At 53.0% G+C, this 26,829-nt stretch overlaps 1 protein-coding gene across 7 annotated transcripts in view; it reads left to right on the top strand.

The window, feature by feature from the left end:
• TMEM63C (transmembrane protein 63C) overlaps positions 1–26,829 on the top strand; it is a 74,518-nt gene extending 47,689 nt beyond the window's left edge. For 4 of the 7 annotated variants that reach the window (XM_049612430.1, XM_049612433.1, XM_049612431.1 and 1 more), the window contains 19 exons: positions 1,811–1,953; positions 3,343–3,391; positions 5,365–5,473; positions 7,453–7,526; positions 8,150–8,230; positions 8,343–8,466; positions 9,206–9,339; positions 10,777–10,899; positions 11,293–11,446; positions 12,644–12,750; positions 13,722–13,808; positions 14,374–14,439; positions 16,372–16,534; positions 16,777–16,882; positions 17,288–17,455; positions 19,473–19,582; positions 20,945–21,013; positions 23,841–23,960; positions 26,665–26,829. In XM_049612430.1, coding sequence (XP_049468387.1) covers positions 1,811–1,953; positions 3,343–3,391; positions 5,365–5,473; positions 7,453–7,526; positions 8,150–8,230; positions 8,343–8,466; positions 9,206–9,339; positions 10,777–10,899; positions 11,293–11,446; positions 12,644–12,750; positions 13,722–13,808; positions 14,374–14,439; positions 16,372–16,534; positions 16,777–16,882; positions 17,288–17,455; positions 19,473–19,582; positions 20,945–21,013; positions 23,841–23,960; positions 26,665–26,811 — 2,134 coding nt within the window. In that variant the 3' untranslated portion in view covers positions 26,812–26,829. Of the gene's footprint in view, positions 1–1,810; positions 1,954–3,342; positions 3,392–5,364; positions 5,474–7,452; positions 7,527–8,149; positions 8,231–8,342; positions 8,467–9,205; positions 9,340–10,776; positions 10,900–11,292; positions 11,447–12,643; positions 12,751–13,721; positions 13,809–14,373; positions 14,440–16,371; positions 16,535–16,776; positions 16,883–17,287; positions 17,456–19,472; positions 19,583–20,944; positions 21,014–21,186; positions 21,429–23,837; positions 24,797–26,664 lie in introns of those variants that run through there. The other 3 variants (XR_007453651.1, XR_007453652.1, XM_049612434.1) reach the window with 3 other exon arrangements.

The raw sequence follows: 26,829 nt of genomic DNA, 5'->3' as shown, positions 1-26,829 counted from the left end.
GTCATTATCTTGGGTTGGATGAGATTCTGCATGAATGATTTTCTTCTCCTTTGTATTTCCCAAGATTTCTTTTTTTAAAAATTATTTTAATGTTTATTTATTTTTGAGAGAGAGACAGAGTGCAAGTGGGGAAGGAGCAGAGAGAGAGAGGGAGACCCAGAATTTGAAGAAGGCTCCAGGCTCTGAGCTGTCAGAACAGAGCCTGATGTGGGGCTCGAACTCACAAACCGTGAGATCTTGACCTGAGCCAAAGTTGCAAGCTCAACCAACTGAGCCACCCAAGGCAAAAATTTCTATAATAAAATTTCACTTTTCTTTCTTTCTTTCTTTTCTTTCTTTCTTTCTTTCTTTCTTTCTTTCTTTCTTTCTTTTCTTTCCTTCTTTCCTTCCTCCTTTCTTTTTTTCTTTCTTTCTTCTTTCTTTCTTTCTTTCTTTCTTTCTTTCTTTCTTTCTTCTTTTTCTTGAGAGAGAGAGAGAGAGCATGAGCAGGAGAGAGGGGCAGAGGGAGAAGGAGACAGAATCTTAAGCAGGCTCTATGTTCAGTGCAGGGTCCCATGTGTGGCTAAATCCCACAACCCTGGAATCATGACTTGAACTGAAATCAAGAGTCAGACACTCAACTGACTGAGCCATCCAGGCACCCCATACTTTTAAAAAATTTTTTGAAGTATAACACACACATGGAAAAGTCCACAAAAAATAAATGTCCAGCTCAATTACAGCAAAGCAGATCAAGAACTGGAACATTGCCAACACTCCATCACTTCCTCCTCTCCAAAGGGAGAGTATCCTGACTTCTAACTCCATAGTTCTATATTGCCTATTTTTGAACTTTGTGTATGAAAACATACAATATGTACTGTTTGTCCCTGGATCTTTCACTCAACATTGTGTTTGTGAGGTTCAGCTATGGTCATTCATTTTTATCTCTGTATAGTATTTCGTTATGTATACAGTGTTTTATATATATATCATTATATATATATATATATACACACACACACATATATATATGTACATATATATATATATCATGTATATACATACATTATCTCACAATTCTTGTGTCCATTTCCACCTTTGGTAGACGTTTAGGTTGTTTGAGGCTGTTATAAACAAGGCGTCTATGAGATTCTTATACATGTCTCTTGATATGTGCATGTGTTTCTACTGGAAATAATACTAGACCCGGAGTTACTAGGTCATAGGCTGTGCATACATTCAATTTCCTTAGATCATACCAATTGCTTTCCAAAGTGGCTCTGCCGGAGTCGTACCCATGAGTGTGGGAGAGCTCCCAGTGCCCCCATACCCTTGCCAAGACTTGGTATTGTCTGACTTTCTAGCTTTGGTCAATCTGGCAGTATGGAGTGATATCTCTTTGTGGTTTTAAGAATTCCTTTTTAACTGACACATTAAAAGAAACAACTTTTTAAAAAATAGGGTGCATCTTGATCTCGCTGGTGGTTTGTCTGGTGCACGCACCATGGCAAGCACTCAAAATGTATGAAGAAGCAATAAAAGATGGAATGAATGCTTGATTTCAAAAGTGCTTCTGGATTCCCAAGTGAGTGTCTGTAACATAACTTCTGCCTTCGATATGCCTGTGAAATTCAGTGAAATACATTTGAGGCATAACAGAGGCTTTGAGATGAAGGGTGATGTTTCTAAAAAAAGAAAAAAGAGAAGAAAGAAAAGAAAACTTGGGGGTAGGTTGATAATCTTCTCTTCCTTTTCTCTACCTCCCTCCGACTTAAGCTGTGGCCACGCTGGCTCCTGAGGAGTGTCCTTGTCTGTGTGTCTCTTCCAGGAACGAGGATCTAATTAGCAAGTGTGGAGACGATGCCCGCATCTACATCATGTTCCAGTATCATCTCATCATCTTTGTGCTTATCCTCTGCATCCCCTCCTTGGGCATCATCTTGCCCATCAACTACACTGGAACCGTTCTGGGTAGGCGGAGCTCAGCGCGTCCTGCGCCTGGGCCACTCGACCTAACGGGCGGCCTGGTAGGCGGGGCAGAGCTTGGGTCTTGGTAGTCTAGAAATCTAAAATTTAAGTCCACATCTCAAAACTAGTTATGTGACCTTAGGACAACCCAAACTTCTGTCCTCCCATGTGGAGACTGGACCTGGGGCGTCCTTCATCACAAGTGTGGCCCAGGACCTGGCCCATGGCAGACACACAGTAGTAATTCAGTCTGGAGCTGAATGTTTACCTGCAGCCCCACCCTACATCTTGCCAGGTCTTTGCAGAGGCCTTTTTATGGCATGTGACCTACCGCAAAGATCCCTGAACTTGATCTCTCCCCATCCCCTCTGTGACAGACATAGCACTGGAAGTGTAAAATTGGTCTCATAGGAAGTCTAGCCACACTCGTTATAAGAGGGTCCTTTTGACAGAATGACATTGTGGGTGTAGACTTGACCCGCGTCTGCTTCCCAGAAAATACCTTTGCTCGATCTAGCAAATGACTTCTTATTATATTAAGCACATCAATCCCCCCAGGCCTCGGATCCTCAGCTGTCATGGGGATCGGGAGACGATGCCAGAGCCTGGCACGTAGTGAGTGTCCGGTGAATAATAGCCAGTACTTCACTTAGAAATGTGAAGATGGACGGAGCCGAAGGCTGTACAACTAAGTGGTGTAGTTTAGCACCTTAAGTGCCCATGTGGCAGCCAGTGGTACCCTGATTCCTCAGGCGTCTGTTTCTCCTCAGCCAGAGGCAGACCTCAGTTAATTCAAGCTAGCACACAATGTGCCACGAGATACCACTGCCACAGTAACTTCTGTCTTTCCAGATTCCCTTCCTAAGAGCTTGTGTGTTGGCAATGATACGTTATATTACATGTAACATAGATATGTATAGTATATCAACGCAAGATTTCTGGACACATTTCATAATACCCAGAGATGTCCAAACTGACAAACTTAATACATTTTGCCAGAAGGCTTTACTCTGTCGAAATGAGGCAATGTGACATTCTTGTGATTGTTGCCAGGGGTAACAGTGTTACTGATTTCTTCCCTCCACTCGTGCTGGGGCCCTGGGATCCTTCAATAAGCATTTACTGGCGTCTGCTTCTTCCAGTTGGGCACTGGGGATGCCTCATCAAGACCTTGCTGTAGAGCCCCAACCAGCAGTCTCAGGAAGAAGAAGAGGCCTCTTCTGGTTTTGTGGGGAGGTGGGGGCAAGTTCTGGGGAACAAGAGGGGAGGGTAGGATGTGGGCAAGCATCTCTAGACCCCAGGCATTCATCTGGGAACCTCGAACGCAAGCAGCTCCCACACTCACTCAATCAAGGAACCAGCTTTGAGATCAGTCACTTTCTTCTCTTTCAGATTGGAATAGTCACTTCGGTCGGACCACCATTGTCAATGTCTCCATAGAGTAGGTACCTGATCGTCTTACCTCCCATTCTACTGGCTCAGGGTTATTGGTGGGGAGAGAAGGTCCAACTTGTGGGTCAAAAACATGGGCACTGCTCTGCTGCTAAGAAAGGCCTGGTTTCCTTGGGACCCATGTACTGAGTAGGATGCCAGAAGTTGCATTCTCTTAGGGGGGCAGGACTCCTGCTGCCTCAGTGTCCCCACATCTGTAGTAGGTAGAACTACCCAAACTGGCTACTCCTGAAGACTTGGAAAGATGGTCCTGTTTGTTTAATATGTCCAGCCCCCAAGTGGCAAAGACCCTGTAGCAAGCAGAGGCTTGAGGTATTATTTCCTGCTCACAAAATAGAGCAAGTTAACCCTCATATAACCGAATAAAGTGTAGACCTGATTCCCACAGCAGGGGGACTGAGGAACCACATGACCTGAGTTTATGCCCCACCTGTGCCATTAGCTGACCCTGGGTCTGGGGCAATGCACCGCCACCCTGAGCTTTATTACTAGTCTAGTCTGTGGTGGAGAAAGAACTGTTGGACGGGATTCGTGGATTTCAACAGCAGCCAACCTGATCAGATCAACTTGTACTGAGCCAGATGTGGCCCTGCGGGTCCTTGCTGAGAAAACAGGCCCCCAGGGTGTCTCGGCAGGGTGTGGCTGACTTCCTGACAAAGCTGAAGCAGCAGGTGTGAGAGGGGGTTCACACGCTCCTGCCCCACCCCGGCCCCTCTGCCCCCGCACCCTGCAATCCATCAAACTCCCAAATCAGCAGAATGGGGCTGTGGCATCCTCTTAGCACCCCTTCCAGCCATCTCCTCCCCCGGTGCTGCCGACACCAGAGCAGAATTCACCACCTTCTCCCCGGCCAGCCACGGTGGGGGTGCGGTGCCTACACCTTCCCAACAAGATGTCAATTTTTATTTTTATTAAAAAAAATTTTTTAATGTTGGTTTATTTTTGAGACAGATAGAGCATGAGTGGGAGGGGCAGAGAGAGGGGGAGACACAGAATCCGAAGCGGGCTCCAGGCTCTGAGCTGTCAGCACAGGGCCCAACACGGAGCTCAAACTCTTGGGCCACGAGATCATGACCTAAGCCGAAGTCGGAAGCTTAACGGACTGAGCCACCCAGGCGCCCCCAAGATGTTAATTTTAATAGGGCAGGAAAGACCCTTCAAAATCCATAAATCCGTATTGGCAGAAAGCAGGAATGTTCTTTAGAGACCGTATAAACTTGCCGGCTCTCAGGAAAGGAAGATTGAGACACCTAGCTGGAGGGGGATGTTACGTGAAATGTCAGGCACTGGGATGAGTGGCGAGGAGATGTTTTGAAGCGACACAGCTTTTCTCTCCTCAGACCGCACCAAATAAGGTGGGCCCTATTTCTGAACAGTCAGCTTGGCCAGATGCCCCGGGACAGCATCATCTGAGCCCAAAGCCCGCGTGCCCCCGCCCTTCCTACCCCATAGAGGCAGAGCAAACCCACTGGGCCCTCCTCCCTCTGGACGCGAGTGTGACCCCCTGTCCCTCGCCACAGAGGTCAGATGACCCCTCCGCGTGGGCTGCTGGGCAGCCATGGGAGCCTGAGCTGCGGCCGCCAGCAGCACAGCACAGCGGTGAGGAGTCGAAGCACTTCCTCTGCCCGGGCTCACCTGCCAGGGCTGCCCCGGCTAGGAGTGACCTCGGGCAGGCCACCCGGCACTCTGATCAAATGAAGATAGTCACAGTACCACCCTCGTATAGTGTTAGGGTCTAGTGAGAAATGTACATAAAGCATCTAGTCCCAGCCTGGGTCTGCCATATAGGAAGCACTCAACAAACGTTAGCCTTTAGCAGCCCACATGGGGCACCCGCTTCTTACCATGGCCGTCCCCTTCCAAGGTGCCCCAGTGTCTGGATGCACCAGAGGGTGGCCCAGGAGAGAACCGGATGGGGTGGGAGAGGGTGGTCTCACCCCTCCTGTGTCTTGTTCTTGGCAGGAGTAAGGTCCTGTGGCTGCATAGCTGCTTCTCCTTCCTCTATTTCGTCATTAACTTCGTCTTCATGACCCATCACTGTTTAGGGTTTGTGCCCAAGAAGAGCCATAAGGTGAGTAAGCGAAATGGACTCCCGGAACTGCTCCCTGCCAGCCAGAGCCCTCCCCAGCTGGACCGTCCCACTGCCAGCCTGCAGAGGCACCCCACATGGGCACGTTCTGCACACCTGTAGGGGGCAGTCTCACCTGAGCGGCGCAAGCCCCCTGCTCTTAGCCCGGTGAATCAGCACCTGGCCCCTAGCACAGCTGTCCTGGGTGATAAACCACTGAAACTCTCCCAAGCCAGCTGGCAAACAGCTGTTCCCAGGTGCCTCCTACCGCTACACCCCGCTGCCTGGCCCCTCTCCAAAGACCCCCGGACCCCCACCATCCACAGACTAAAGGATTAACGAACCCCTGGGCCAGCAGGGGGGCTCCCATCCTCAGTGTTCCGTGCCCCCTGCTGGGGAATGCCCAAGTTCCTTGCCCTTCCACAGTCTCTGAGGTCAGAGACCCCAGGTCCTGGCGCAGTATCCTCCCTGTCCTGGTTTGGGTCACCCCACCCCACCTCCCAAGCAGGCACTGCGATAAGGAATAGCACAGCACTCGCCTGTTTTGAAGGTGATTCTAGGAAAAACCACTGGGCTGGGTGGGGGGGAGTGGGAGGGAGAAGAAGATGCAGATAAGAGGCAGCCGTTAAGGAACGGGCACTTTGGGCAGCCTGGGGATCAGGCAGAACATGCCCCCCCCCCCGAGTTTTCCCAGCCTGAGTGGGGTGGGGGGCAGTCGGGCACCTTCCCGCCAACTCCCCATCCATCAGCAGTGGAGCCTGCACTGGGGCCCTGATGCTTCACACCTGCTCCTGCTACTGGCAGTCCAGGCGTTTGAAGTGCACAGCTGCCCTGAGGGTGTAGACGGGAGGCCCAGGGGCGGCAGGTGGACCCTCAGCGCTGCCTGCCTGAGCCGCACCCAACCCGCACCCTCACCCGCACCCCCACCCACACCCCCTCCTGCACACTCACCCTCACTCGCACCCTCGCCCGCACCCTCACCTGCACCCACACCATAACCCTCACTCGCACCCTTGCCCTTGCCCTCACCTTCACCCCCACCCTCACCCTCACCCTCACCGCCACCCTCAACCTCACCCTCACCCGCACCCCCACCCTCACCCACACCCGCACCCGCACCCGCACCTGCACCAGCCCAGCAAGGGAAGGGGTGTGTGGGCCGTCCAGACCGTGGCAGGGAAGGGGAACCATGAAGACTAACACCCTTGGCTCTGGTGGAGTAGGACCAGCTCCCTCGACGCCATCCATCTTGAAGGACTGATGTGCTCTATCACCCCAGATCACAAATCCACATACCCCTGAAAGGTTACTCTGAATGCTTTGGCCTGCAGGCCTAGTGGCTTGGGCACCCCTGAGCAGTGTGGACTCAGCTACATCAGCTTTCCTTTTCGTCACCAGAAGCATCTGCTGAGACTCCTGTCTCTTGCAGCTCACTGTCACCCTGAGGGGATGGCTCAGGAAGACATTTGAAGGGCTTCCCCATCACCTCCCCAGAGTCTAGCTCACCTCCTAACCCCCTGCCCAGTGTAATGTTGGAGACGGCCCCACTGACTTCTCGTGACATCCCGTGGCACAGCAGAGGTGCAGGGAGGCCAGAGTGATGGCAGGGTGAGGCCATGCTGTCAGCCAGGAGCGGGAGCAGCCCCTGCCAGTCCCGGAGCTCCAGGCTCCCTCCCCGGCCCTCCCTGTTGACAGCTTCTGCCTCTTTCTCCCTTGACCTCAGCTTTCATTGGCAGTTATTCTGGATCAGGATCACGGAGAATAACAGAGGCGTGGCATGCCTGCCTGCAGCTTCCCGCAGCCCACAGCCTGCTGACCTCAGGGACACAGGCCAGGGAAGCTGGTACTGAGCTTCCCCAGCAAGAGGGCAGCCTGGTTGAGTAGCAAGCCTGTTCCAGACAGTTCTGGGCCACCAAAGACCCAGACATCCAGGAGTCCTGTGTAAACACACTCTTCTCTCTCCATTTGCCTTCCCCACTTAGGTCACCAGGACACTAATGATCACCTATGTCCCCACGGACATCCAAGACCCAGAAATCATCATTAAGCATTTTCAGTAAGTCGGTCAAATGGACTGAAGCGTGGATTGCCTCTTCCCGGTAACCTTGCCTGATTCTTCATGTGGGTAGTAAGCTGGCATAGGATGGTGGAGCGAGAGAGACACCCCAGGTGATAGCTCATCCTGGGCTTGGCTCAGGATTAGCTTTCCAGAAAGGGGGAGGCCCTGTGGCCAGAGCAGGCTTTCTGAAGTCAAGGGATTTCCCGCATGGCATGCGCGTGGTGGGTGTAAATTTCCCTTCCCTTGCTGCTCCAACCAAATGCCTGGCAAGCTCCTGGACCAGTTATCTAGAGCAGGTCATCTTGGAGCATCTTTCATGACCCAAGGTCCTAGCCTCAGGAGATAATTATTTCTCGTGGGCAGCGATTTCTAGCTCTGTCCCCACCTGGCTCTACTCTGGACCATATGGGAAGGATGAGGCAAATCTTAGATGACCAGGGATCAACTCTGAAATTTGACCTTAGGCACGAGTAATGGGGTCTCCCATCCAAGAGCCAGGGACCACAGACAGCTGAGCCACTCAGCCCTGTGGGCTATAGTTCTGGGGGGCGGATAGTGTGGGGAGGATGGCATATCCCCAGCACCACAGGCTAGTTCAGCATCCATGTCTGTGGCTACAGTGAGGCCTATCCAGGATGCGTGGTGACCAGAGTCCACTTCTGCTATGACGTCAGGACCCTGATCGATTTGGATGATCAGAGGTGAGTCTGCAGCGGGGTCTGTCTGGATCTGGGGTGGGGGTACAAGGGGAGGATGTGGCTCTGCTGGTCCCCAGCCACAAGATCCCTCCTCCCACTGCCCACCGGCCAATAGGCGCCATGCGATGCGGGGCCGGCTCTACTACACTGCCAAGGCCAAGAAGAGTGGGAAGGTGATGATCAAGATCCACCCCTGTTCCCACCTGTGCTTCTGCAAGTGCTGGACCTGCTTCAAAGAGGTACCTGCCCCAGGCATCAGGGGACACAGCAGAGGAGTGGGGCTGGGGCACTGGGTCTCCAGCTCTGTCCAGGCCTCTGGACCCTTGGGCCCCATTCAGATCTGCTCTGGTGCTGTGGCACCCAGCTCCTCCCTTCTTTTCCCTCCTCCCTCCTGCCTCCCTGTTGAGAATGTAGAGGAGCTGAAGCCTTTCTTGGGTGATCAGGGAGGCTTGCTCATGCCCACTTCTAGTCTTGGATGGGAGGACCAGAGAGAACACAGTAGACTGCTGTAGGGTGTCAGGCCTTAGGCTCTCAAAGGGCTAGGACTGAAACATTTGAAGGCACTGGGCTCCATCTTCTTACCCAACCACCGTGGCTAGGAGGAGGCCACAGGGTAGGACCGAACTCTAGCCAGTCCAGAAAAAGAATCATCCCTCTTCTCCAAAAATGCCGCAGACACATTCTAACGCTCCTTTAGAGTCCAGCCCAAATCCAAAAGCACCCCCTAACCCCCAGGTGTGCCTTACCTTTCCCAGATCTAAGAGCAAGGAGCTAATTTCAGAGTCACAGCCTCTCCCTGTTCTCAAGTTGGGATCTTGGAGCCCACTGGGATCCTGAGCTCTTTGCCAGGCTTTGCAGGGGGTTGGGAACGGTACTAAGGCCTCAGGCCCACCACTCAAGTGGAAAGAGGCCAATGCCCAGGTGAGGTCTTCCTGGAGCTCTGGCTTCCCCAGCTCTGAGGGCCAAATCTCACCCCAGGTAGATGCAGAACAATATTACAGTGAGCTGGAGGAGCAGCTGACTGATGAGTTCAACGCTGAGTTCAACCGCGTTCGGCTGAAGCGTCTGGACCTGATCTTTGTCACCTTCCAGGACTCCAGGATGACGAAGCAGTAAGTGCCAGGGCCAGCAGCTTGCTGTGCCCAGCCCAGCCCTGCGAGTGGGCTTCTGCTTCTCTGAAACCATCCTCTTTCACCTCATTCCAGCCAAGGGGGGAAAGAGAGAGAACCTCCCTCTAGTTTGCCATGTTCTGACCGCCCTTCCAGCCCGCTGTGTTCTCCGCAGGCAGCCGCCATCTTGCTTTCCAGAGCATATCTGCATCCATTTCCCCACAGCTGCCAGACTCAGCTTGTCTCCAGAGATACCCAGGCCCTGGGCTCCCCATTCCCTAGGTCCTTGCTTCAGCACGGAGGTGTTAAGAGTAAACATCTTGGTTCCTCTTCCAGGCCTTGACAAAAGTGAATCCATTTTTCCCCCATTACATATTACTCCTGTCCTCACCACACGTGAAAGAGTCAGAGTAGAGACGCTCTGCTTGCTCTTTCTCCTCTCCTGCTGCAGGTCTCCCCTAATTCATAGCCTTACAGCCTCCTCCCTCCTCTGCCCCAGCCTCTGGCAGCTCTACCTTGATAGGGAGTGGATTAGATGCACTCTGGAATGTTCTGGAAGGATCCTAAGGACAGGGTCAAATAGATGGGAACCCCAGAATCAGTCCCTTGAGGATTGTGGGGGCCCTCCTTTCTCTTAGGGAGACTGGTTGTACATAACACTTGGTCTTCACTCACCCATACCCTACAAAGGAGCAGTGGAACAGCCTAGAATTTAGTCAGATACAATTGTGTGCAATTTTGCAAGTCACTTATACTCTCCAATTTCTTATCTGTCACATTTGGTTCCTTATATCTTCCCTGTCCACCTCCCCGAGGGATACGAAGGGATATGTGTTCTATTTAGTATATATGGTATATCAAACAATATACCAACGTGAGACAACACTGTTTCTTTTCCGACACACTGTCATTCGGTAGAGAGGATCTGAGGTTTAATTACAGCAGAGATGTGAATTAGAAAACCAAAGACCCAGGGCCAGCATCTGCCCCTCTTTGGTTGTGTCTCAGGCACCTCAATTTAGTAAGCCGTGCAATTGGGGCTATATTCATCAACCATTAGCTCAGTGTCAGGCATACAGAAAGAACTCACGTGGTAGCTATTAATACTAAGATGAGGCTGAAATTAGTACCTCTGGCACCAACCTCAAAGAGCATGTCTTTGTTCTGTCACTGCTATTAAGGGGGAAGGACATTAACTGAGAACCATGTGGTCCCCTCCCTTCTGGGCTGGTCCCTCCCTCTGTGCCCCTTTTCTCCAGGGACTAGGCTTTAGGAACTGCCCACCTCTAATGTCCTGAGAGGCATATCTGAGGCTTCAAGAGTCCCTAGGAAGTGGGGTCCATCTCTCTAGGACCCTGGCATGAGACCTCTCCTAAGTCTGTTGTCCTCACACCCAGACCTCTCTCTCCTGCCCATCCCCGCCCCCCACCGTCTCTGCAGCATCCAGGAAGATTACAAGTACATCCAGTGTGGCGTGTCCCCCCAGCAGTCCTCGGTGTCCACCACCGTCAAATCCTACCGCTGGAGGGTTGCCCTTGCCCCACACCCTAAAGACATTATTTGGTAAGCGCCCCCCTCCACTGCTCTCCTCTCCCCCGTTCCTTTGAGCTTTGCTGAGATTGAAGAAGGGGTGGGAAGGGAATCGGGACCTGTTCTCCTACTCTGTTACCCACGTATGGCTCCCACTGGGCTGGCAGGGCCCTGCCCTCTCCTGCCCCCCCGCCCCCCCCCCCCCCCCCCCCCCCCCGCCAAACCCAGCCCACCACAGGTGCCTTTACAAAAGGTGTGACTGAGGGGAGGATCCGGGCCTGTTGCAAGCAGGTCTGGGTCCAGGGGGCTGAATTAGACCAGGGCAGTCTGGGTCTACAGCTGGTGTGCAAGAAACCGCACGTGGGGCCTGTCTAATGGCTGGGACCCGAGGTCCTAAGTGCATCTCCCTCCTCCATCCCTCCCCAGGAAACACCTGTCCGTCCGCCGCTTCCATTGGTGGGCCCGCTTTATCGTAATCAACACCCTCCTCTTCTTCCTCTTCTTCTTCCTCACCACGCCTGCCATCATCATCAACACCATCGACATGTACAACGTCACCCGCCCCATTGAGAACCTGCAGGTGCCACCTCTGCTCAGGCCAGGCATGGGGGCCCCAGGGAGATGAGGGAAGAACCCAGGCGAGGACGGGATGGGGGGCCCCTGGAACGCGGCTCCAGAGCCCTTGCACCACCACCATTGTGGAGGTGGCCACGGCTGTGTAGATGGTGGTGTAGAGTTTCCTTTGTTCTAAAGGGGACGAATGCACAGGTCGTTGCCTATCTTGGGGACTGGAGCTGGCAAGGAAGGAAAGAGGGGGTGGTGGTGCTGCAGGCAGGTTCTGGGGTGGGGAGTTGGGCAGGGGATGGGCGGTCCAGTCTTTAGATTGGGCCACCCAAGACTAGCTGGAGGCACAACAGGTGCAAGGGTGTGGCAAGTGTGACTGCTCTGCACTCCCCACTTTCTCTCAAGCTGGGGTCCCTGGTTTGAGGGGTAGGGTTGAGGGTGGGGAAGTGTGAGGTCAGCTCCCATGCAGCCATCCAAGAGAAGCAGGACTTCCATTTCCCTCATGCCAGGCACACCCACTCCAGGCTGGGGGCGGTAGGCCCTGGAGGGGCCACCCCTGAAGTTAGAGGATGCTTCATACTGACATGGGGCATCAGAGAAACTGGACTGGCCCGTCTCCAAATCCTATAGCCTCAAGGCCATTATAACAGGCCTAGAAGGCCTCCACTTGCATATAATCCCCATCCCTACTCCAGCAACACGTGCACACAGGCCACACGCCTGCTGCTGCTTGCTCCTGCCCTCTGTTGTCAAGCTCACAGAAGGCCCACAAAGCACCACCCTCGGGATTCTTCCTTCACACCTTACCCATTTCTATACCTCCTTTCACACGACATCACAGGGAAAGTAGTGTCTTCTCTGTGAGCTCTGCCGTATCAGTGACAGCAGCTGGCTCTGGCCCTAGGGCGGAGTCACCAGGAAAACCTCAGGCCATCCCTCTAGGGACCTCAGCCTAAAACACCTGTGCCCCTTGAAGACAGAACTTGACCTTGGGGTGTCAGCCTCTGCCCGCCACCAGCCAGGCAGACCCCTGGCCAGGAAGGCTGACGAAGAAGGCCAGGTCCGCTGCGCAGCCTCAGGGAAACCAAGCCTGCTCTGGGACTAAGCTGGGAAAGATGAGGCCAGAGGTGTGGGAGAAGCAGGGGTGGCCCGGAAGGGGAAGGGGCGCTTCTTGCACTGATGTGTCTCTGCCCTCCTCCGCTCTACCCTACAGAGCCCAGTCATAACCCAGTTCTTCCCCTCCCTGTTGCTCTGGGCATTTACAGTGATAATGCCTCTGATGGTCTACTTCTCTGCCTTCCTAGAGGCCCACTGGACCAGGTGAGATGGGGGGCCTCCTCTCCCAGCCCTGCTGTTTGCTCAGCCCCGGCCCCTTCCCCTGCCCACTCCCCCACCAGCCATCTGGCCTAAGGAGTGGAATTGACATAGGGGTGGATTTGATACCCAGAACCATCCCAAAAGACTAACTTTTTTTTTTTGAAAGAGGGGTCTGAGTTGTCTCTGGGCCTCTGGTCTCAGAGACCCTGAGATAGGACCACCATGTCAAGCATGTGAGGCCCAAACCAAGCCCTTCTTGGGCTGCTCCCACAGCCTCCAGCCATGCACTGAGGCGATGGAGCTGTAGGCAGAGCTACAGTGCTAGGAACTCCAGACAGAAGGCACCGGGGGAGGAGGAAAGAGCAGGACTCATCCGAAGAAGGTCAGGAAGGCAGTTGCAGAGGAGCCCATGAACTCAATCTGACTGTAGACACCTGTGGCCCGGGCCGTGCAGCGCCAGCATTTTAAACAATAGGAGCTATTTGGCCCTAATAGTTCTATGGTGGTAGCTGGTGGGGTAGAAAGTATGTACCACATCCTGGGCTTTTGCCAGAAGGCTGTGTGGGTCTCAAAAGTTATTTCCTGCACCAGAAGCTCCTAGCATCCTACCGGGCAGTAAACCAGGGGGTTTGTCCTGACAGAAACCCTTACTGGTCTTTTATCTGGCCAAGAACGTGGCTTATGTTGATTATTAAAACTGCAGGGATCCTGATTATCATTGGTAATGTCCCTCTAACAAGGGTGTCAAGCACACAGCACATGTGTGCCCTTCCTCCCCGTCCCGTGCCCAAGGCAGACATCACTAGTTGATTATGCTACTCTTCCCTGCTGCAGCATAGCTCTCAGTGCTCTGTGGGGATGGTATTGGATGCACTGTTCAACCAATTTTCTAGCCCAGGCAGCTGCCTCTGTCTTTCCCGTCATTCTGTAGTTAGGTCCCTGGTTCTTATCTCGTATTTCTTTGTTCCCTTTAGATCAAGTCAGAATCTGATCATAGTGAACAAGTGCTACATCTTTCTGGTGTTCATGGTGGTTATTCTGCCCTCTATGGGACTGACCAGGTACCTCACCTCCAATTATCCCTCCTCTCTCAGACAGGCTCACCCTAGAGTTGGAACCTCCTGTTTCAGATACTGTAGGCCTACCTGTGCTTGCGGCAAATCCATTCCTCAAAGGACAGTCTGGTGCCTGTCATGAGCCTAGCATGAGCCAGGTATCATGTGAACTCTAAGGTGTCAGCTGTCAACTCTGCCTTCAAAGAGCTTATCATCCAGCTGGGGAGACGAGCCACACCTGTCAGCTGAGAGCCCAAGGTGGAAAAAACACAGCCAACCTGCAGTAGAAATTTGGAAGAGGGAGAGAGCACTGTGGGAGAAATACCTGGTGAAAGTTTGCTAGGAGTGGCCTTGAGATGAGAGGCCAAAGGGTTAGGGGTAGGGGTGGCCCAGCACGAAAAAGGCAGAGAGGCAGTATGGGCTGTCCAGCTGGAATATTAGAATGCAAGAGTCTCTCTAGGGATTGAGAAAGGGAGGACAGCAGGAGGGAAGCCAGGCCAAGAGGAACTGAACCCCAAGCCTCAGCACGTAGGTTCATTGTCTAAAGGACCTACCTTGTTCTTGTTTCTAGTTTGAATGTCTTTTTCCGCTGGCTCTTTGACATCTACTATCTGGAGCAGGCATCCATCCGGTTCCAGTGAGTACTAGACTGCATGCTACAGGTGTACTCCCAGTGTATATGCTGGGGCTTCCATGGGTCTATACTAGGGAGATATGTGTGTCCTTTATTTGCTCACATGGCTAGAGATGAATGCATACACAGGCTCCCATTAAGAGAGCCTGGGCAATGGACCTATTTGGCAATCTGGTAAAGCCCTGGGATCCCTTCTCTGAATGAAGTTTTGGAAATAATTGTAGATTTACAGGAAATGGCCCCCACAATGTCCTGTGTACCCTTTATCCAGTTTCCCCCTCTGGTAACATTTTGCATAACCATAATACGGTATCACAGCCAGGAAACTGACATTGATGCAATCCACAGAGCTTATTCAGATATTTCCAGTTTTACATAGTCTCTGAATAGATGCCTGTAGATGCACAGAATACCTGGATTACAAAGAAAACCAATTATACTGAAATGGTGTTATCAAAATATTTTAAATGTCAAATTTGTCATAAAATCTTTATGCACACATTTCCTAACAGGACAGTGGATTTTAAACACAAGCAAGCTGAAATTACATTTTATTGTTTTAGTTTTTGTTAATTTAACTTATTTATTTTGAGAGATGGGGAGAGAGAGAATCCCAAGCAGACTCTGCACTGTCAGCACAGAGCCCGACGCAGGGCTCAATCTCACGGAGTGTGAGAGACCATGACGAGAGCCAAAATCAAGAGTCGGATGCTTAACCGACTGAGCCACCCAGGCGCCCCCATATTTTATTATTTTAAAGGCATTAATGTGATACCGTTAGCTAGCAGAAGAACATTAAGTTGGGGTGAGGTGATGGGATCTTTGACAAAGCAACATGTGGGTCAGGTTGGACATCCGGCCAATTTCGATTTTGTTTTGTGTTGTTTTCAGGTTAAAAATATTGAAAATCCCAATTTTCAAAGATGTCATGTTGCAAATGACACGCAAGCTTTCACAGCCTGCTTTATAGGGCAAGGACCAGAATTCTGTAAGGTTTCTACAGTTAAACTATAATTGTGATAAGTTGGACTTTTTTTTTTTCCTGAGATGAATATTCATCTTCGGTGAGGTCAATATCTTCAATACAGTTTCTGTATGAGAGAGTAGCTCTATGGCTCAACTTTGAGGCCATCAAGAAAGAATAGTTTTTGAAGGAGTTCTGAAATATACCCAGGGAGCTCACAGATTTCTCTTTTCAAACAAGTGGACAGAATTGTGTAGATGGGGCGACTGGACAGCCACAGAGATGCCTGGGTCACCAACGTGAGAACAGGCAATGTGGCCATTCATTCAGGTGGCTGAACGACTCCCAGCTGAAGCTGGCCAGCCATGCCAAGTACGCAGCTGCAGACAGGAAAGTGTCGATCCCGTAAAGTTAGCATGTGTCATTCAGCAGCCTGTTTAATAACTACCCTTATTTTGAAGTGATGGTGAGTGCAAATAGTATTGTCATGTATCACTAGCAACGGCAGCGTGATATGAAAATATATGATGTCAACTACTGACAGAGTCACAGCCATAGCTGACGTTGCTGTGATTTGTTGCCCACGTTCTCTTAATGGGAAGAAATGCTACACTGCAGTTAGAGGTTAGTGAAAATAGAGACGTAATTCTTTTCACTCTTCAAGGTCGCAGACCTCGAAATTTCTACTCATGGACTCTCCTGGGGTCTGTGGACCCAGGTTAACACCCCTGCTTTAGATTTTGATTTTGTTTTGCATGTATTTCCCAGTTGCATGTACTTCCCAACACATCCATACTTGTACACCAACCTCATCCCTGCTCAGAAGGCCCGCATTCACTTAAATTGGGCCCGGGGCACATGTGTACATGAAGCTTATAATCCCCATCCCCACCCCTACCCTCTACCTCTCTTCTGACATCCCTGCCCTTTCCCTCTCTCTCTGGCTTCTGTGCTGTCCTCCGCTCTCCCAGGTGTGTGTTCCTGCCAGACAATGGCGCCTTCTTCGTCAACTATGTGATCACGGCAGCTTTGCTTGGCACGGGCATGGAGCTGTTGCGCCTGGGGTCACTCTTCCTGTACAGCACCCGCCTCTTCTTCTCCAGGTCGGAGCCAGAGAGAGTCCACATCAGAAAGGTGGGGGCCGGGCCCTTCCCTGAGCACAGCCTTCAGAGTTTCCTTTGGGAGGGTGTCAGGAAAGGGGGCCTGCTGGAAGCATGAGGGACTCGAGGTGAGAGGCGAGGTGTCCTGGGGCTGCAAGGGAGCCTGCCCCCAGGCCCGAGCTGCCTTCTGGCTCCCACGGGATAGACAAGAAGCCACAGAAGCAGCCGAGCCGAGGGGACCGAGCCACCTCAGGTAACCCCTGCCTTCTGCCCTAGAGCCACGCCATGGACTTCCAGTATGGGCGAGAGTACGCGTGGATGATGAACGTCTTCAGCGTGGTCGTAGCATACAGCATCACCTGCCCCATCATTGTCCCTTTTGGTGAGTCTTCCCTCGGACACCTCCAGGGCTGCCCACCCTCGTACTGGGCGGAGGAGCTGAGCCCCGCAAGGTCAGGCCACCTTCTGGAGCATGAAGAGACCTGGGACAGACTGTCAGCAGAGCGAGGAGGGGCCTGGGCCAGATCAGGGGAGGTTGGGTAGCTGCAAATGTAGGATGTTTCTCGAGTGAATGACCCTTCGCCAGACTGGCAGAATAGGCTCTGGGGGCCCAAGGGAAGCTGATGGTCCCAGGGGTCGGCACCACAGAACTCCGACGCCCCGTCCTTGGCCCTCACTGCCCCGACAGACCTGAATCTGGCTTCCCAGGCCTGGGGAGCCTTGGGACAGCACAGGGCCCCAGCTGAGGAGTCACCACTGAATGTGCCTCGGTCTTCCTGCCCCGCAGGCCTGCTGTACCTGTGCATGAAGCACATCACGGACCGCTACAACATGTACTACTCCTACGCGCCCACCAAACTCAACGAGCAGATCCACATGGCTGCTGTCTACCAGGCCATTTTCGCGCCACTCCTGGGTCTGTTCTGGATGCTGTTCTTCTCCATTCTGAGATTAGGTAGGTACCAGGCCTGCCGGGCAGTCCCGCCTCCTCCTGCTCCCCACTGCTGCAGAAAGCCCTCAACAACACCTCTGCTCTGTTAAAGCAGAAAAGGCCCGGGAGGAGCAAGGCTTGCTCACGGATTACAGCCACCCAGGTGGCTTCTCTAGGCTTAAGGGGCTTGTACCAGAGTCCCAGCAGACCTTTGAGGCTAAGAGGAGGGCTGGGACTGACACGGACCAAATAGTATGCATTTGGGTTTATGACCACCGGAGCAAGAAACTTCACATTCCTTCATTATTCTGTTTTTGTTTTTTTTTTAATGTTTATTTATTTTTGAGAAAGAGAGAGAGAGAGCGTGAGCAGGGGAGGGGCAGAGAGAGAAGGAGACACAGAATCTGAGGCAGGCTCCGGGCTTTGAGCCGTCAGCACAGAGCCCGATGCGGGGCTTGAACTCACAAACCACGAGATCATGACCTGAGCTGAAGTCAGATGCTTAACTGATTGAGCCACCCAGGCACCACTCAGATTCGTTCATTCTAACTCAAGGCTGGCAGGATAAAATATTAGCTCTCAGGCTCAATTCCTGTGGCATCCCCACTGGGATCCTGGAAGATGCGTGGTCTTACAGATTGCCGAAAAGCTGGAGGAGGATTTGGGGTGTGCCCCAATGACCAGCTTTTCCCCTGCTCTTGGCTCCACAAAGCTGCTGTCCTGTCCCCTGAGGCGGGAAGCTCACACTGACATCCCCATCCTCTCCACCACCAGACCATTTCCTGCCTTCTCCCTACACTGTCCTGTCCTCAGAGACACCAGACCTTAATCCTCTCAGTGGAGAAGAGAAGGCAAAGTCCGTATTTTCTTACTTCCTGTCGAGGTGGCAGCTGGAAACAGCTCTCAGGATACAGGACCCGAACGTTATCAAATGGAAATCACAGGTTCCTGATTTTGAGCTGATGGGTTGAGAAGGACATGTTTAATGGACACTTGAGCGGATACTTATGGCAATTAAATTTGTGTGAATTATCCATTTGTTGTCTATTCCCAGTGTCTTATCCCCCAGCCTTTCCCCACCACCCAGCGGACTTCAGTTTTTAAATAATTTTTCCCCTAACTGTAAAAGATTATATTATCAAAATTTGAATGACCCATAATCTCACCCAGGGCCTCACGTCTGCTGCTCTCAGACCTCATTCTCTGGGCATATTTTGGGGGAGAGGGAAGAACAGGAGGGAGTTTACTGGTTTAGTCTTACTTTGCAAAATTGTGATTTCTGTTTTATAACGTTCTTTCATCGCTCAGCATACTGTTCTGAACAATTTCCTGCGTTACTGCAATACTGTTGGAGCACGTGACTTTGAGCAGCTGCATTAAATTCTACCCGTTTCAGTCAGCTCTCCATTGTTGGATACCGAAGCTCTTTGCCACTTTTGCTGTTATAGAAACACGATGATAAGCATCACTACGTGTTAGCCTCTGACTGTAAAGACTGATTTTTAATCTTTACTTCTGTAGAAAACTGGTAAAAAAAAAAAAAAAAAAAAGTTACCAAATATCCCTAAACAAAATGTCAGCGACTTAAATTCTGGATTGCTCTTCTGTGCTGTTAGCAGAGATAACTGAGCACGCCAGGAGCTCACAAAGACAGGTGTGGGTCAGAGGTTGTATTTGTGGGCAGTGGCATGAGCGAGTAACTCAGAGATACTGCCCAGGGACTGTGATGTGGGAGGTGAGCTGATGGGTCGAGAAGGACGTGTTTAATGGACACTTGAGTGGATACTTAAGGCAATTAAATTTTTTTCATGGAATCCATAAGATGCCAAATTCTAAACTGGTCAGATGGCACCGAGAGATGGTCTCATGGGTCAGGCTCATTGACTCCAGTTGCTAGGAGGAAAATTGGGGCAGGGGCCTCTCTGCCCCCATAGAGGCGCTGGGGTGGCCCCTAGTGACCCAGGACCTCGGCTGGCAGACTCCTGCCCACAGCTCCCGTCCTCAAGCACGGAGCCCCACGGCCTTGTCTTCTCCTTGGCAGGTTCGCTCCACAACATCACCTTCTTCTCCCTTTCCACGCTCATTATTTCCATGGTAGTTGCCTGCCTTAGCACTCTTCTGGGGAAGCTCCGGACGGTATCTTACTATGAGGTGAGTTGCCCTCGCTTTCCTCTCTTCATTCTCCCCGGCCCCTGGGGACACGGCTCTGGGCTGCTCCTGACCTGGGCACCCACAGCACCACGGAGACACAGGTCCTTGCCTTTCCGATGATGGGGTGTGCAAGCTCAGCGTGCATGGGTGTGTGCCCGTGAGCCAGTCCCGGTGCCGGGCCCCCCCACACTCTGCAGAGTTTTAAAAGACAACCGTCCTCTCCTCCTCTCCCTTCTGCCGCCCCCTCCAAACAGCGGGCTGCTGGCACATCCCTCCTACAATGTGAGCCTGTCGAGCCACTGAGCTGTGAGTGCCGCTCCAAGGATGGAGGCTTGAGAGAGGGAGGATGGGGGGAAGGACAGGAGCGTGGGGCATGGAGAAGGACGATGAAGAGGGAAGGGGAATAGTCAGCACACTTTGAGGAGCCCCAGGCTGTTGAAGTTGAGGCCTGGCTCTCTGGGAGCCCGTGACTCCTTCGGCTCATTGCCAGTGGGGTCAGCCTCATCATTAGAGACGGGAGCCAATCCCTGCCCACTGAGCACCCTGCCAGCAAGGGTCTGTGCCCAGAGTGGCGTGTCAGTACGGGTGTGCTAGAATGATTTCCAGGGACCAAAACATTTGTTATTTTTCATGGTTACCCGTTTTTCTATTGGCTCCCATTTTCTGTTCATAATAGTAAATTGTGTCCTTTTAAAATGAAGTTATATAAAGAGAAGAAAGTAAGTTGATTTAAAGTTCTGGTATCCTGCTGAGTTAGAGGAACAAGCCTCTTGGAAGAGGATCCTTTTGCCTATAGTGGCCTTATACCTGGGGGCCCTGAACTCAGACCCCCACCACCCTCTCTACCCGGCCTCCTCCAACCCCCGGCTCCAGTGCCATGCCAGTGAGGAACCAGAGTGGACGATGCCTCTGGCCCTGTCTTCCCGATACAACAATGCCATGTGATCTGGTTGCCCAGGTGTCCACTCTAGGGAAGGAAGGTGGCAGAGGACCTAGACCGTGATCTCAGACTGGTCTCAAGATCGAGGGGGAAACCCCAGGAGGAAAGAAGAGACTGTTGAAGCCAAGGCTTTTACTAGAGTCAAAGCAGGCTCATCTTTGAACACCAATGCCAACTCTCCTTACTCCCCCCCCCATTATGGTCCTTGGGAATGGAATATTCTGGAAGGGTCACCCAGCATCCCGGTCCTCTTTCTGTCCCCCTGGGCTTCAGCCCTACCAGCTGGGCCGTAGGTCATGGAAAACAGAAGATGAGTTGCGTTCCGGGGGAGCAAGAGGCCCAGGCACAGATTCGGGGAGGGAGCGGGCAGAGGGCAGACACCCCCACTGTGTGACCCTCCACATCTCTCCCCACTGCTGCAGCCCGAGGAGGAGATGGAGACTGTGTTTGACATGGAGCCAAGCAGCAGCACCTCCACACCCACCTCCCTTGTGAGTCAGTGCCTTCACCCCGGGGGACAGGTCAGGAGGGGGGTACCTGTAGGAGTGGGCTACTCCAGCAGCAGGGGCGGGGGCCGCTGGCATTTAGTACCCTCCCCGGGTGTTGGGGAGGAGACGGGGGGACCCCTGGGCGCCCTCCCCTGACACAGCAGGACTTGGCCCAGGTCAAACTGCTGCCATGGCCCTGGCTGAAGAGCTGGGAAGATAGAAGAAGCAAGACAAACCCTGAAAGGATCTCAGAGAGGAAGAGAAAGGTCAGGGCGAACCCAGCCACAGCGAGCTCAGTCGTGTAGACGCAGGGACGTGCTGGGGCTCGGCCTCAGGACCGAAGGCTGCCTCCAAGGGCACAGATGCCAGGCAGAGCTGCGCAGAGCTGCAGGGAGCTATTGGAGGCCCGCGCTGAATGGTAATGCAGGGGTGGCACCACACGAGTGAGCCCATCAGCCTGTGAAGAGATAAGGCCGACTCAGAATGCAGGGCTCTGGCTGGCTGGGCCTTGGCTCCCACGTCGTGGCTCAGCCTGGAGGGGCCTGAGCACTCACCCACGTCCCTGCCACAGGTGTAGATGTGGGGCCACCGATGCACGCACTGAGCTGGGTACCGGGTTGGCCCATGCCCCGATGCCAGGGTGCCTTGGAGGAGCACTGAAGAAGGGCACCAGCCAGCCTGGGCACTCAGGGAAGGCTTCCTGGAGGAGGGAACATCTAATCCAACTCCGGGAATGGGAGAAAGGGTTGCTAGGTGGAATAGGTTGTGGGGGAAGGGCATTTGAGGAAGAGGAGCAGCCTGTGCAAAGGCCCAGAAGAGAGAATCTGGAGCGTTTGAGCACCTGAAGAGTTTTGGGCCTGGTGGAAGTGTAGAGTGGGCGGCAGGACCCAGTGGGAGAGGAGACTCTTTAGTCGTGGCAGAGTTGGGGAAAAGTGCACAGACACAACAGTGGTGGACGTGCCCACCCCCCGTGCACAGAACTGCAGGTCTGTCTCACACTGGGAAAAACTCCTGCACAGAGGGGAACATTTCTTCTGGGAGGCGACGGGAAGTTGCTTCACATAGCATCTCCCCTCGGGGGTCCTCCCAAGATGAGCCCTCTGGAATATTGTTAGCAATCGGTTATTGAAGTCTTCTTAGGAACCTGACACTTCGCTGTTAACGCTCCTAATCTTTATGATACACCCACATAGTAGGTGTTTTCATCCTCATTTTATAAATGGGGAGACTGAGGCTCAAAAGATCATTTAATTTAGACACCAGGGCATTCCTGAGCAAGGAAGTCACAGAACAAAGTTTGAACCAGGTCAGTCGCACTCTAAAGCCTGGGCTTTAAAAAACATTACTGGAATTGATTTTTTTTTAATCTTTCATGATAATAAGCAAGTAGCATATGAACATTGCAGATAATTATGGGCAAAAAACAGATAAGCAAAAATAAGAAAATAAAAAGTTCATATTCCCACCACCCAGAGATGACTGCTGATAATTTAGCAAATATTCTTCTGAGTATATGTATAAATTTTGCTAAACTGAAATAATACTGTACATACTCTTTTCTAATCTGCATTTTTAGTTAACAAGCTCCATCTTTCCATATATATACATTTCTGTGTCTTCCAAGACCCAGTCCATATTCAAGTTGTCCAAAGTGTTCCAGAAATATCTTTTACAACATGTCCAAATCAAGATCCAATCCGATCTCTGTGCTAGATTAATCTGGTGCCTGTGCACGTCTCTAGTATTTTAGCCCAGGCTCTTTCTTGTGACTTGTCAGAGACTCCAAGCTGGTTGTCCTGCAGAATATCCCACCTTCTGGATATTTCTGGGTATTTCTTCCTGATGTCTTATAACGGGTTTTACTATCTCCTGTATTTCCCGAAAACTAGTTAGATCCAAAGGCTGGACAGATTCAAATTCAGCCTTAGGGGCTAAAACACATTCTAGGTGGTGCCGTGCACCACACCGGGAGACGCGTAACATCCCATTTATTCCCACTTATGACACTGGTTACTCCCAGGTTAGGAGGATCACAGCTGGCCTCTTCCATTGTTCAGTTACCATCTTACCCCTTATGACCAAAAGGTTTACAGGGGGTTTGCTTTGGCATTATACAAGTATCTAGATTCTTCCTACGGAACAATCCATCAGGGCACTTTGGTTTCACTGAAATGAATACACAGGAAAGGTTTAATTCTGTCCCATATTTACCTGTTTTCAAAATAAGGAGTTGGTTTAAAAGCCACTTCGAAGGATGGCAAACAGCTCTGTCCCTAGTACTTCCTGTTTTTCTATTCTGCTGCCCTCCTGTGCATTTCTGGGACCATTCCTGGGTTTCACAGACACAGTTTGTAAGACCTCAGATAGCAATCTGTTCCAAATCCTGATTCCCGGGCCAGCCGGTGATCCGCGCCACGGCGGGTATGGACATGCCTCGTAAGCTGTATTGGAAAGTGCGCTAGCCCGGGCATGGGGTCTCTCCAGACCCCAGCAGAGGGGAGCCTCGCATCCTCTCTCTCCGGGGTCAGCCTGACCTGGAACCAACAATGAATGGGGCTGCACTGGAGGAGAAGTGGGCTGGGAGCTAGGAGGCCACACTAACTCACCCTCCAAGTTATAATTGCTCATTAAATGGTTAAGGGCCCCTCAGCAGGTGGGGATGGCCAGGCCCCGGGCTGCTGGGGTAGAAGAAAGGATCCGTGGCTCGTGGCTCTGGCTCGTAGGTCCAGAGAGGCAGAAGCTCTGGGGGTAGGGCTTGAGGGCAATGGCGTGCTCAGGGCGTGGCCCCAGATGTGACCTTAGCTCTTTCTCCCCTCTCTGTCCCAAGCAGCTGTACGTGGCTACTGTGCTGCAGGAGCCGGAGATGAACCTGTCCCCTGCCTCCTCCCCTGCTCGGCATACCTACGGCACCATGAACAGACAGCCTGAGGAGGGAGAAGAGGAGAGCAGTGTGAGGGGCTTTGCGAGGGAGCTGGGTTCCGCTCAGTTTCAGGACGGGCTGGAACTGGAGGGCCAGAGCCAGTACCACTGACCAGGACCGGAGGCCTCCACCTGGCGACTCCAGCGGGAGCAGCGGCCAGGGGAGGGCCCGGCGAGTAGGGGGGAGGCAGGAGGGCCACCCGGACCTCCCCACTACCTCCCGCAGACTCTGGGAAGGCCCCAACAGAGACACCTGCGCCCTGGGTGTTGGCCACATGGAGACCCAAACCTGCTGACCAGCTAGAATGAAAGGTGCTGGGCAGTGCAGAGGGCAGTGCCGAGGGCCCCCGGGATGGGATGGAGGATACAGGCAGCGCCACGTCTTGGGAACAGCCGCCAAAGCCCTGGGCACAGAGACTCAGGCTAAGGGACCTTGCCGGGGTCGAAATGGAGAAGGTATGCATAAGGGAGGAGGCAGAAGGAAACCCACCGAAGACTCTTCAGGGTCCTCTCCACGCTTTCACCAGCTGCCCTGCAAAGGAGCTTCCACCGCTGCTCCCACGCCATCCCCCACCCCTACTCCAGTCCCTCCCCTGCGGTCTGAGGAAGCCCAGGTATTTGTGCTAAGCCTCATCAACATCCCCAGCGTGGGGATCTGTAAAGAGAAGTTTCTGCACGCACCTGGGGCATACGGCAGCTGAGACCATAGACCTGAGGGGAGGCAGTGGAGACCTGTCCTATTCCTCTGTCCCTCGGCAGACATCCCCAGGAGCAGCAGGGTGGAGACCCTTATCCTTTCTATTCTCACAAGGGCAGCTGGGACACAATCACTCGGGGCTCATTAAACGGGACCTGTGTGCATTTTGATGAAGGCAACCTTGGCTGGTTACTATAAGGTGGGAGGGGCAGAGGCAGAATTCATGGAGAGGGGTGCTGTCCCAAAATACTGGGTTATGGGAAACGAGATACAGCTTCCCCAACCCCCAGGCCTAATGAGAGGACCCTCAAGGTCAAGGATGTGGCCACTGAGAGCTGCTCCTGCCTCATACCAAACTGAATGCCTGAGCCCCCAGCATAACCAAGGTGGGCAGCAGCTTGGGGTGAGAAGTCCATGCTTCAAACGGAAGGCAACGGCCATTCCCTGGCCTCTGAGTAGGACCCTTCCTCTCTTGGGGCCACCTGCATGCTGGACTGAAGACCACTCAAATGGCCTCCAATATGGTCCTGGCCCAGACACTGCCCATACCCTGCTGGGGATGGGGTGGGAGTGGGGCTGTGTCCTCCATAGAGAAGCCCTTATCTGGTGGAGGCCTCCTTCCCAGAGCTGCCACCACCCGAGACCTGGAGGAACCAAATCCTGAGTAGGAACAATGCTGGTGACACCCTTTGCCACAGTCGGGGGTACAGACCTCTGCCTCTGGGGACAGGCCCCCATCAGGACCACCAGGCAGTGCAGCATGTTAGGATACAGACAGGGGCCAGCTGAGGCCTCAGGGACCAAAAGGAGCTAAGCTGAGCGGGGTCTACGTGGTCCAGAACTCTCCTGAGTTCCCTTCTGCAAAGATCTGGGTCCATGTGGCCAACCTGCCAAAAGGAGGCCCCAAGCTCGCCTCCCCCGGGCATTTCCCACCACCTCCCAGGCACACGGGCGGCCCTGAACTCAGACCACCTGGGTCTTGTCCCTCTTCCACCTGTGCCCACATCTCAGCTGTAGAAGCTCCAGGCTTCACCAGAGGAGAAATAGCGCTCAAGAGACAAACATTGCCATACCCCCGGGGCTTGGCCCAGACTTGGCATGAAGGATCTTTCCAGAGAGCTTGGGTCAGCCGGGGAGTCGGCAGTCTCTCCCACTCCTTGTCCGGCTAGGAATAAGGAGGAAATTATACCCAGCCAGTCCCTCCTGAACCCAGGCCCCTCAGGGTCCCCTCCTAGCATTTCACCAGCCAACAAGGAGAAGGGGCCTTTCCCAACAGGGAGATCTGCCCATGCCATGGGAGGTGGCCAGCTCCAGGCCCTCCGGTCCCCAGAAGGTGTATTTGGTGTGCGTGTGGCTTTCTTGCCAGAAGCTGGCCTGCAGGCTCACGTTCACCGGGCACTGCTTGCTGGGCGCCTGCCCCCCAACCCTGCAGCCCCTGCTGGGTTATTCCTGCCGCTTCTGCCACTGTCCCTCTTCTGTCTTCCCCCTGCCCACCTGGCAGTGTATGGATGCTGCATATGGAAGGGTCCCAGCAGATTACATGGCAGCATGGCTGGGGGTTTCCCCCTCTGCATTTGGGCCAAGTGCAGCTGGTTCTGAGAGAAGGTGGTGCAAATGTTGGGGAAGTTCCAGAATCCATTCACGTCTCGACACTTCCTGGAGACCCAGGGCAACTGGCCAGCACCCTCGGCCCCACCCTGACACACACACAGCCGCTCAGCCTCCACAGTCACTGTGAGGGTGGGATGGGCGTGCTCTGGCTCCTTAGGGCCTACGCATCACATCCAGGCCCTCTCCAGGCACCTCCCCTCTGGCCTGCCCTCTCGGCCCACCCTTGGCCTCCACCCATCACTATCTCACCCCACCCCACAGCCCACTTCCCAGCTGCCCTTCTCCATCCTTCCACCCAAGCACCACCTCTCAGACTTGATTCTTTCTGGAGGGGGCTGCCTCCGAGGGAACCCAGGATTGCCTAGAGCCTCTAAGAAATGCCCCACTGGGCCTAGAGTAGCTCCATGCCTGCCTGCCTCTTCCTCAGATGCTTCTGGAAGCAAAGTGCCTATCAGCAGCATTGCATCCTCTGGGGACCCCGGTGCGCGGTGTGGACTTCCCTTGGCCACCACCACTAAAGGAATGTGCCAGAATGCCGAAACTTCTCGTTATTAATGCTATGATTGTGCCTTGAATAAACAAGTTCTCCCAA

The sequence above is a fragment of the Panthera uncia genome, assembly GCF_023721935.1.
Source record: "Panthera uncia isolate 11264 chromosome B3 unlocalized genomic scaffold, Puncia_PCG_1.0 HiC_scaffold_1, whole genome shotgun sequence".
NCBI lineage: Eukaryota > Metazoa > Chordata > Mammalia > Carnivora > Felidae > Panthera > Panthera uncia.
The sequence above is the reverse complement of the archived record's forward strand: the minus strand, read 5'-3'. Positions and strand labels throughout refer to the sequence as shown.